The sequence below is a fragment of the Dama dama genome, chromosome 1 (assembly GCF_033118175.1).
Source record: "Dama dama isolate Ldn47 chromosome 1, ASM3311817v1, whole genome shotgun sequence".
Classification (NCBI taxonomy): Eukaryota; Metazoa; Chordata; class Mammalia; order Artiodactyla; family Cervidae; genus Dama; species Dama dama.
The window spans coordinates 10281476-10293855 of NC_083681.1; the positions used below are offsets into that span (position 1 = coordinate 10281476).

Sequence of the window (12380 nt, forward strand, 5' to 3'; positions counted from 1 at the left end):
AAATGTAAGACCAGAAACTATAAAACTCCTAGAGGAGAACATAGGCAAAACACTCTCCAACATAAATCACAGCAAGATCCTCTATGACCCACCTCCCAGAATATTGGAAATAAAAGCAAAACTAAACAAATGGGACCTAATGAAACTTAAAAGCTTTTGCACTACAAAGGAAACTATAGTTAAGGTGAAAAGACAGCCCTCAGATTGGGAGAAAATAATAGAAAATGAAGAAACAGACAAAGGATTAATCTCAAAAATATACAAGCAACTCCTGCAGCTCAACTCCAGAAAAATAAATGACCCAATCAAAAAATGGGCCAAAGAACTAAACAGACATTTCTCCAAAGAAGACATACAGATGGCTAACAAACACATGAAAAGATGCTCAACATCACTCATTATTAGAGAAATGCAAATCAAAACCACAATGAGGTACCATTACACGCCAGTCAGGATGGCTGCTATCCAAAAGTCTACAAGCAATAAATGCTGGAGAGGGTGTGGAGAAGAAAAGGGAAACCTCTTACACTGTTGGTGGGAATGCAAACTAGTACAGCCACTATGGAAAACAGTGTGGAGATTTCTTAAAAAAACTGGAAATAGAACTGCCATATGACCCAGCAATCCCACTTCTGGGCATACACACTGAGGAAACCAGATCTGAAAGAGACACGTGCACCCCAATGTTCATCGCAGCACTGTTTATAATAGCCAGGACATGGAAGCAACCTAGATGCCCATCAGCAGATGAATGGATAAGGAAGCTGTGGTACATATACACCATGGAATATTACTCAGCCGTTTAAAAGAATTCATCTGAATCAGTTCTAATGAGATGGATGAAACTGGAGCCCATTATACAGAGTGAAGTAAGCCAGAAAGATAAAGAACATTACAGCATACTAACACATATATATGGAATTTAGAAAGATGGTAACAATAACCCTATATGCAAAATAGAAAAAGAGACACAGAAGTACAGAACAGACTTTTGGACTCTGTGGGAGAAGGTGAGGGTGGGATGTTTCAAAAGAACAGCATGTATATTATCTATAGTGAAACAGATCACCAGCCCAGGTTGGATGCATGAGACAAGTGCTCGGGCCTGGTGCACTGGGAAGACCCAGAGGAATCGGGTGGAGAGGGAGGTGGGAGGGGGGATCGGGATGGGGAATACGTGTAACTCTATGGCTGATTCATATCAATGTATGACAAAACCCACTGAACTGTTGTAAAGTAATTAGCCTCCAACTAATTAAAAAAAAAAAAAAAAAAAGAATTTTCTAGCTGGTTAACTATAGTTAAAATACTACCAGTGAGAAGAGCAAATTTTCAGGAAAAAAGGAAGAAATGCATCCCTTGTATGAGAACACTGTGTACATTAGTAAAATATTTCTGTTGACTTGTTTAAATTGACAAAAAATAATGAAGATATCAAAACATGTAACTGTATATCTTTTCTCCCTTAATGCTGATGTAGCGATTGAAGAACAGATATTTTTAACTTAATATAAATGTTACACGAATTTGGTAGGTCTTGCTATTTAGAATGGCTTCCTAGGTAGCTCAGTGATAAAGGATCTCCCTGCCAAGCAGGAGACGCAGGTTCAATCCCTGGGTTGGGAAGGCCCCCCAGAGAAGGAAATGACAACCCACAGCAAGATTCTTGCCTGGGAAATCCATGGACAGAGGAGCTTGGCGGGCTACAGTCCATGGGGTCACACAGGAGTAGGGCATTAAAATATGCCCAACAGGAAGAAAAAGAAATAGCCTTGTTTCACTCTTTTTCATTATTGAAGGAAATACTAATCTTTCTCTTGGGATTGTTAATTTTAAATGTCACAAAGCATGTAAAATGCTCAGCACCCTGCCTGTCTATCTATAGTAAACGCTCAATTAGCTTAAATTTTTTTATTTTTTTCATTTATTTTTATTAGTTGAAGGCTGAATACAATTAGCTTAAATATTCTTATTATCATTATTTTATTAAACAGGAGCAGATTCTGAGATAATGTCTACTTTTGGAAATCTGGACTTCACATGACAATGCTAATGCTCTTTTCACATTTCAACTGGAAAAACTTACCTCTTGCAAATGAGATTCCTTTTTCTTTGCAGACAAATTTAAATGTTTGTCAAGAATGGAATAGTATTTTTCACTCTCTTTGTCAAATTTCTTCTTTCCATCCTAGGAGATCACAAAAACAACAAAACATTCACATCAGAGAATCAAGATAACCTTGATTTCCATCATTCCCATCAAGCGTCCAATAAAATTATTTAATAAAGATTCAGTGAGCCTCAGTTATGTGGAAGACTTGATGAAGTGGGAAGAAGGATATGATGCAAAATCGTCCGAGTATGTATTCTGCTCTCAAAGAAGTTCATAGAACTACAGTATGGAGGAGGTAGGCTGCTTATAGTAGCATCCCGTTGAGCACTCTATAACTGATTCTCAAGAAATTCTGACCTAGAAGTCTGGGACATAGCCAAGAGAAAAATGTCTCTTTTAGGCTTTTTTGGTGAGTCAGATGAGTTAACATACAAACAGTTTATAGAGACCACTCACAAACTCTTTGCAAGGAATCATAATATTTCCCAAGTCACAAAAAAGATGCCTGATATTTCAAACAAGTCATTGTCTTTTTTTTTTTTAAGTAGAAGAAATTTTTATGGGCTTTCCAGGTGGCTCAGTGGTGAAGAATCCACCTGCCAATGCAGGAGACACAGGTTTGACAATCCCTGGATTGGGAAGATCCCCCGGAGAAGGAGATGGCAACCCACTCTAATATTCCTGCCTGGGGAATTGCAGGGACAGAGGAGCCTGGTGGGCTACAGTCCATGGGTTTGCAAAAGAGGCGGACACAACTTAGTGACTAAACAAGAAGAGAGCGGGAGATAGGGAGGGGCTATCATAAACAAAGAGTCCACTGGAGGAAATTGGGAGTTTGAAGTATAGTGGCTTTTCACTGGCTTAGTTTGACAGTTTCACATTGGCTGAGCTGTTCAAACAGCACATTCTTGATAAAAAGGAAAATACATCTTCACCAACTGGTGGCATGAAATAATTAGATCAGTTCAAAGTCAAATCAAAAGGATTAGAATCATCTGCATCATACACTCGACATAACTTAATAACTGACCTTTGCAATGCTAAAATTACATTGTTTTATGGGTTCAACTGTAACCAGGCTAGCCCTTTGTTGGAAGAGAATACTTCACCTTTCCCCTAAGGCTTACTTCTATAGAAATGCAAACAGAATACAGTTCTAAAGAGAACAGGGCATGCCTAGACATATGGTCTTCTCCAGCTATAAATATGTTATCCACCAGGTATGTTTTTTCCATTTATGAGTCCATATGAAATAATTACTACATGACCACACTCATAAATTTCACTGGCCAAAGAAGTACTACTCCTTCCTTTTATCTCAAGGCTTCTTGATGTGCAATGTCTGGACCACATTAATCAGAGTTAAGTATTTTAAAGGCTACTCAAAACATAGATTCCTATTTCCCTTATACAGAGATTCAGACAACTCTTTTTAAAAAGCTCTGTGATTATTATGGATAAAGCTTTTCATTTATTTGAATCAGTAAATATTTGGAGGAGATTAATTAAAAATAACAGTGAATGGATGGATGAGGAGAGGAGAGGAGACTCTGGGGGGAAGTGGGGAAGAGAGGAGAAGACAAGCAGGCCTCTGGTCTGTCTGTCTCACAACTCAGGTTGTCAGCTCCAGACTAACAGATGAAGGTATTCTGTTCTGATCCAGTAGCACTCTAAACTTCTATCCACTCAATTATATTTCCAGAAACCCATCATGATCTAGTTGCATGGATGGAACTTTAGAAACTTAACTGGTAAAGTTGCATTGAATGAAAAAAACAAGTAGGGTTCTGCTGTAAATGTTCTAGACCTTTGAAGAAGTGCAGGGATGTGTGTGCATTGCTGATTATACCTGGAAATAAGGCAGGGAGTCACATCTTCAAAGGATTTTTATCATTTAAGGAGAAAATGTCTACTAGGCGAGACACCATTGGAAAACACCAAGCGGCATCCCCACCCAGAAAAGGCCCCTGGGGGACTCCCACAGCAAAGTGTGGAGGAGACGCGGGAAGGAGGCAGGCAGGTCCAGGCTCAGCACGGGAGGCGCGCGTCCCTCCACTGTGAAGTCACTCCACAGACCGGAGTGAGCATTCCATTGTCCGCTCCTGAACCTTGCATCTTGTGCCCTCAGCTGACCTGTTCAAGCAATCTTCCCAAAAGCCTCTCTTGTTAGCCATTCTGAGCGCCTGTTCTTTGCACTCTACAGACTATATATATAAATGCTTATTTCTCCTAACACAGCTTCAAGTTAGAGCTACTCTTAGCATCCAGCTTAAACAGACCTCATTCACAAGTCCAATTCACCAGTTTCCTCTGCTTGTAACTGTTCATCTAATTTTATATATGGGTCTCTTACGGTGTTGAAGCCCTACATTGTAGCAGGGAAATGCATATCCTAAATTTACATCCTGTATATATATAAATATATAATATATAATTAGTGTAATATTAATATCGATATATATATTAATTAATATAAATATTTATATTTAAATAAACAAATAAATTATATATATATATATATCCTATGCTTCTTAAAATTAAAATTTTGAGAGAGTGCTTAATAAATATTTAATGAACATGCAAAATTATTCCTCTCGTAACAGTGGGCATTACAGTCCCTCACAAACATTCCATTTGACCAAAAAACCAATATCCATGATACAGGGGGTGATTCTGCACAAATGGCCTCAATTCAATCCCTGTGATACATGAGCACTGTAGGCGGTGGGGGGCTACCAGCTGCCTTAGAGACTAGGACAGGAAACTGACTCACGTCCATCTTACAATAGGGGGCTTAAAACTTCTCAGTGTGCGCAGAAGAGACGAGGTGGGGGAGAAGGGAGCACAGCTGTGGTAACTACACTTGCATCTTTGTTTTTCAGTGTTTGCTGGCATTATCGGAAATGTTAACTCAGTGCCAACACACCAGCATTCCTGGCAATACAAAAATCATTCCCAGAAGAACTTCCTGGACTCCTAATCAAACCCTGGCACTTCATACCACCAGGCCAACAAAAGAGATCTACTCAAAGGTTCCAGTGATGCAGATAACACAGACACACTCAGTTCCAGTATAAAATTAAAGAGCTGAACCGAAAGAGGAGGGCACATGAAGGACAACTATAATCTAGGGAACCATATTCTTGAAAACAGAGAGCACTTCTTGTGACTCACATTTCCCCCAAAAGCCATGATTTTCTCTCATGGAAGTCAGGTCCTATTTGGTTTTAGTAACTTAATACCACACAGCTATCGATTGTCTATTGTGTTACTTGTGGATATCAAGCTAAGAATTTTCTCCGAAACCAGTGCTGCAGAAGGAAGGGAAAATAGTGCACAAATCTTTACGCTAAATGCCGTATGTGATTACTGACTTCTCATCATCCTAACATGATTCAAATAAATGGAGACTATGTTATAATGGTATGACGTTTTCTACAGATCCACAAGAAGTGCATCTGAACCACGTAATCATGTACAATGAAGTCATATATATGTGTGATATATTTATATGTGTATATTATAAAATCTTAAAAAAATGCCATCAAAAATGGCAAGTTAATCCCCAAACCCAGTTATAATGGCAAATGTGTACGATAAGTTCAAGGTCTGTAATCAGTGTGTGCTCCAAGCTATCCTGCATTTACTCTGAGCACATGATCACATTATTATTTAGCATCTAAGATTAGCAACTGAGGTTGTGCTGCACTTTCATCATATCCCCTGAGCTAAGGAATGGCAAGAAAACTCCCAGTCCTAAAGTTGTGATATATAACAAACAAATAGGCAAAAAATAAGTCAAATACTCATATAGGTCTATCACAAGTTATATGCAAATGTTAAATACAAGGTCAAATCAACACCTTCTATTGACCAAAAGAGGATACCAAAGGTGAACAGACTCTACCACAGCACCTAGAAGGTCACAAAGAGAAATATTTCAAACTTTATCCAATTGTTTTTTCTCTATAACAGACAACTGCAAAGCTTTGTTTAAACAACTATTTTAGCAACCTTAATCTTAACAATATCATGATCAATTGTTTTTAAGTAGAGGCAGCGAAAAAATATTTTCTCTTTTTCTTTTAATGAAGCACACATTTAGAATTCATACATCCAATTTTTAAGACAATTTCAAGGTTATAATTGCCACACAGGATATTGCAAAATTTTCCATGCAACTATTTATGTTACCATGTTAGTACAGCCATTAGCTAAACAAGCACTAAACATATATTTTTAAAATCCTTTTAAGTGAGTGCACAGTAGCAGAAATAGTCATGTAAAGAGTAATAATAAATACCAGTAGATAAATTTCTATTTCACAAATGCATAATTCTTATGTACTGGCACTGTGCTAGGCATTGAGAGGACGGGATATAACCCTGACTACCAACCTTGGCTAGACTTCCTCCTTCTCTGATAGTGGGATTTCCTCACTGCTCAGAAGAGTGACCTAGGGTGACATCATTTCTAAGTCTCAGAATGAACAGCTGCTTGGATATTCCTTAGACCCAAGAGATTCCTGGTATCCAGAAACTCAGGTTGTTGAGACCCTTAATGCAGCTTTCACAACCATGTTCCAACTGTGGTGACTGCACCCAACCATTCCCCACCACGTCCCTCCTCCTCAATCTGCTGAAATACAGACATTTCGAAAAGGGCTTCTTTCTGCATAGCTGCACCAATATAATTCACCATATCTTCCCCATTCCTATTATCTTACACTACCACCACTACGTGGTTAGATTCATAAAAGCCAAAGGTTTCATATTTGCCTATATGAGCAACTCCTACAAAACGAAAAGATAGAAAAACAAATAGATGAAAATATAGATGAAGGATGTCAAGGGATAACAGAAGAGGGAAGTCAAAAGGCTAACAAGCATATAAAGAGTTTTTCAATTCATCAATAATTAAGAAAAAAACAAATTAAAATATTGAGATGTCCCATTATATGTATCAGATATTGGTTGGCAAGAGTTATAAAGGTGAATAACACTATATGTTGAATGCATGTAGAAAGAAACACAGGAATTCATAAAGGGGTACAGCCTTTCTAAAGAGAAATGTTGCATTCAACATTTCTAATTGGTATAAATGCGTGACCTAAAAACTAGCTTCTGGGTGGTGCATATCCCAGAAATATCCTCACAGAAAAGTCCATAAGGAAACATGAAAGAGGATCCATCCGGGACAGGAAGACAGCCGGGTATTTACTGGTGAATATAAATGCATTAGAAGCACACCACAAAGTCGCAGGCATGAAGTAAATCCTACAAATAGATGGATCTTAAAACATAATTCTGAGTGAAAACCACAAAACACAAAATAAGGGAAATAACACAAAATCATTTATGTAAATTGAAGACATGAATATAAAAATAATATTAATTTTTTAAGACAAATATATACACATTAAACTTATGAGACTGGCTGCTGCATAAGAAAGAAAATGTGAATGAGATATGAGGAAGGAATAAAACAAAAGAGCTGTGAACTAAAAAAGAAAAGAGATGAGAACAGATAAGAGAATCAGGAGATGAATCAGGAAAGCCAACATCTGACTAACAGAAGTACTGAAAGAAAAATGAAGGGAGCAATTACCAAAAAAAAAAATTCATGAAAATTTCCAGAACTAAAAAAAAAAAAAGGATCCATATTAAAATGACACAATATACACAAAGCACAATAAATGAGAAAATACCTGCAAGATATATCATACACTATTACAAAACCATGATTAAAAATGAAAAATCTAAAAACAGAGTTTGAATAAACATCATCAGAAACCAATGAGTTCACAACACAGGAAGTTATAAAACAAAGTGCAGTGCCTTTAAAATTCTGGGGAATAATGAATTCCAACTCTGATTTCTATATCCAAATTGTCAATCTAGATTCATGGTAGTACAAAAATATTTGCAAACATACAGGGTCTCAAAATTGCTGCTGCTGCTGCTAAGTCGCTTCAGTCGTGTCCGACTCTGTGCGACCCCATAGAAGGCAGCCCACCAGGCTCCCCTGTCCCTGGGATTCTCCAGGCAAGAACACTGGAGTGGGTTGCCATTTCCTCCTCCAAAGCATGAAAGTGAAAAGTGAAAATGAAGTCGCTCAGTCGTGTCTGACTCTTAGCGACCCCATGGACTGCAGCCTACCAGGCTCCTCCGTCCATGGGATTTTCCAGGCAAGAGTACTGGAGTGGTTGCCATTGCCTTCTCTGGGTCTCAAAATTATTAATATTTAAAATTTTGTACCATTTTCCAGAAAGATACTAAGGGATGTGCTCAACTAAAATGAAGGAATAAACCAAAAAAAAAAAAAAATCAAGACATAAGATCTAGGAAAACAACAGTTCAAAGAGGCAAAGAAAATTCCCAAGAAAATGGTAATATGACCTTCCATGAAAACAGATGGACAAATAAGCCTATGAACTTTAAAGAAGCAGTTAAGATTAGAGTCCCAGGAGGGATGTGTCTTTAAAAAATCTGGAGAAGATATACAATGTATACAAATGTACCAAGATGCATTTTGTAATTACATAAATGCATCTGGGAACAGACTTTTATACAAAATTTAAAGGTAACTATTAACTCTTTTATGTATATAACGTGTGTATATATAAGTGAAATAAATGGCAGCAATGGTACAAGGACAAGAGGAATTTTGTTATTCTCAAGTATTTGCACTACCCGTGAATTTGGATTAGTTGTAAATGTACATTTCAAATGTACAAATTTGTAAATGTACAAATGGATGAAATAGGAAAAAAGAGAAAAGGAAAGATGAGAAACAGAAAGAGTGGGAAGCAGAGGAACTTATAATGCCACTTTACGGCAACCATTAATGTTTTCAAATGTTTTTAAAAAGTATAATTGATACCGTAAGCAAGCAGAGAAAATGAAACCATATAAAGTACACAATTAAGATCACAAAAGGCAGAAAAACAGTGGAAGAAAAAAAATAGAAACAAAGAACAAGTGCAAAAAGTAGAAAACAACAGAAAATACGGTAGACATTAATCCAACTATATCAATCATCACTTTGAGGGTGAATGGTCAAAACCCACTGATGAAAACACAGACATGGTCATAGTGAATCTAAAAACCAAGACTCAACTACATGTTTTCTATAAGAAACCAACTTGAAATGTAAAGGCACATATATGTTAAGAGCAAAGACATAGAGAAAGATAAACTTTGCTAACACTAAAGAAGAGATAGCAGGAGTAGCTATATTAATGTCAGATAGATCAGATTTCAAAACAACAAAAGTTATTGGGGATAAAGAGAGAGGATTACATAATGCTTAAAAGGTCAGTTCTTTAAAGACAATGCTGCTACTGCTGCTAAGTCACTTCAGTCATGTCTGACTCTGTGTTACCCCATAGACGGCAGCCCACCAGGCTCTGCCGTCCCTGGGCTTCTCCAGGCAAGAACACTGGAGTGGGCTGCCATTTCTTTCTCCAATGCATCAAAGTGAAAAGTGAAAGGGAAGTTGCTCAGTCATGTCCAACTCTTAGTGACCCCATGGACTGCAGCCTACCAGGCTCCTCCGTCCATGGGATTTTCCAGGCAAGAGTACTGGAGTGAGTTGCCATTGCCTTCTCCATCAAAGACAATAATAATTCTCATTATGTATGCAGAGCATACACATACATTAATGTGTATGCAGAGCATAAGAGCAGAGCATCAAAATATGGGAGGCAAAGACTGATAGAACTTCAAGGAGAAACAGATAAATCCACTGTCATAGATGAAGACTTAAACACTCACGTGCTAGAAATGAACCAATCCAACAGGTAGAAAATCAGTAAGACCACAGCTGAACTCAACAGCACCATCAACCAACTGGATATAATGGTGTTCATTCAAGAACAGCAGATTATATACTCTTCTCAAGCTCACATCGAACATTTACCAACAAAGACTATACACTGTGGGCCATAAAATACATCTTGGCAAATTTGAAAGAATAGAAATCATTCTCAGAGCACAATGAAATAAGCTGGAAATCAATGACAGAAAGATAGCTGGGAAATCACAGAATACTTGGAGATTAAACAAACTAGTAAATGACACATGGGTTAAAGAAGAAATCTGAAAAGAGATTTTTAAAAAGCAGTTTGAACTTATTGAAAATTAAACATTAAAATGTGTAGGATGTAGCAAAATCAATGCTTATAGGGAAAATTACTGCACTGAAAAACATTAAAGAGAACAAATGGATAAAACAGGAAAAAACAGAAAACAAGATGAGAAACAGACAGAGTGGGAAGCAGAGGAGGAACTTATGATGCCACTTTAGACCGTGGGAGAGACAGAGAATGTTACTGAAAGTTTCTGATGATGTTTGATTGTTACCTGTCTCTTGGGCTGTGTGAGGACAGAGAGGACTGGGATTGGGTGGGGGAAGAATACTTGGAGTCGCTATAATCTTACAGACTCTGGCATGACATCATGGATAAAACTAATTTACACAACTGAGCAAACTCCAGGCAGGGTGTGTGGAACACACTCCAGACAAAATGTTTGGAAAATTACCCTGAGTGAATATAGGGATTTCCTAATTAAAAGTAACACAAAGCTTTGCTTTACACCCACATTCAAATTTCTGTTCTTCTTGCTTGACAGAGACCTTGGAGAATGAAACTAAATACTCAGGTAAAAAATCAAAAAGCACTGATAACATGTGAGGAACTAACCTGAGGACAAAAGACTGACACCGTGAAAGAGCGTGCTCATGAGAAGTCTGCGTCTGACCGACACAGAGACAGGTGTCTTTCCTTAACTCCCAGGGTGAAAGTCACAGCAAGTGGAATTTAATTTCACATATTATGCTAATATTATACTTTTTTAGTGCAAAATTCCTAGAAAACAGAGCCAGAGGCAAAGCTTGCCTGCTACAGCTGGCATGCAATCCATGGGGAGCAGGAGTAGAGAAAAAGGGAAGTGAGACAGGAAAGGAGGAAGGAAAACACAAGCATTTATTACTGAACTAACCGCAGAAACAGGATGAGAAACAGCCAGCTGCTCATGCAATAAGGCACACCTCCATTCAGGCTTCACAAAACCAACACACCTCTGGACATTTCAGTTGGGTGAGCAAGGAGGAAGCAAGGATTTACCTGCCACTTTCTAATTGGTCAACATCTGCCCCATGGATAAGAACTCTCCTGAGTTTGTTGGACTGTCATCTGCTTGCTCAACAGCTGTAGGAGAGGCCAGAGCCCAGGGCCCGCCGCACTCCATAAAGGGTCCAGACATGATGGGGAAGAGCCAGCAGGACCGTGAGGCTGTGTATCACTTGTGAGGGATATGAAGCGACAATCCTCGACCAGAGTTACCTTCTGAGCAAACCCTAAAGGTCTGGGAAGAGGATAAACTGTGCCCAACACCAATACACACATTCCTAAGATGCAGATATAAGATTTTATTGAGGGCACTATATTTGCAGTTTTAGATAATTAAAGTATAACATTTTCAAGGGATCTGCAGACTCATTCACAACCTTGTTCTCTTGAGCCTGTTTTGTATATTTAACTATCAGAGGGTTTTCAAGAAGATCATGTTTATAAATAGGAAAGAAAGAGTGTGCTATCATGACTCCTATGTTATACATTGGAAAAAAGGGATTCATGGAAATTAACCATAGGCCACTCAAATAGCAGATGGGTAGAGTTCAGACTAAACTACAAGATCTTTCTCAACATGAGCATAACTAACACAACTGCTCAGTTTTAACATTTTAAAAGAAAATGACCCCCATCCTCCATGGGATTGAAGTGCGCTGGTCAAGGTCAAAGAATTAGTCACATGAGTCCAAGCTTGGAACAGCCCTCCCCTGTGTGCAGAATTCATGGAATTCTAAATTTCTATTGCTTTTATGAAAAGCCCTTTTTGGCTGCATGCCATCCTTTTTCACAGTAACAGAACCCCTGAACTGTAGCAGGGCACACAGCTGCCACAAATAAAGAATACATTTCCCAATCTCCTCACAAAGAGATGTGTCCATGTGAGTAAGTTTTGTTTGAAGAATAGGAGCAGAAGCATTGCAGTGGGGGTGACCTCCAGAAGCCTCCCAGAAATGCCTGGTGCTCCTCGCTCAACCTTTGCTTGCACAAGGGAAGAAAAGGTTTTGATCGGCACTGCAGAATATGTCCTTTCTGCTCATTGCCTCTTCTCTGCCTTCCTCGACTTCCAACATTAGGTTCATCTCTTAAAAAGAGTTGTACTTTCATGAGAACAATTCCACAAAAAAGTTATTA

The 12380-nt window shown here is 38.3% G+C and overlaps 1 protein-coding gene across 2 annotated transcripts in view; it reads right to left on the minus strand.

Annotated features, from left to right (window-relative positions):
• The window catches only part of ARHGAP42 (Rho GTPase activating protein 42), a 318240-nt gene that overhangs the window by 88316 nt on the left and 217544 nt on the right, over positions 1–12380 (minus strand). For both annotated transcript variants that reach the window (XM_061143598.1, XM_061143589.1), the window contains exon 5: positions 2087–2188. In XM_061143598.1, the coding sequence (XP_060999581.1) occupies positions 2087–2188 (102 nt within the window). The remainder of the gene's footprint in view (positions 1–2086; positions 2189–12380) is intronic.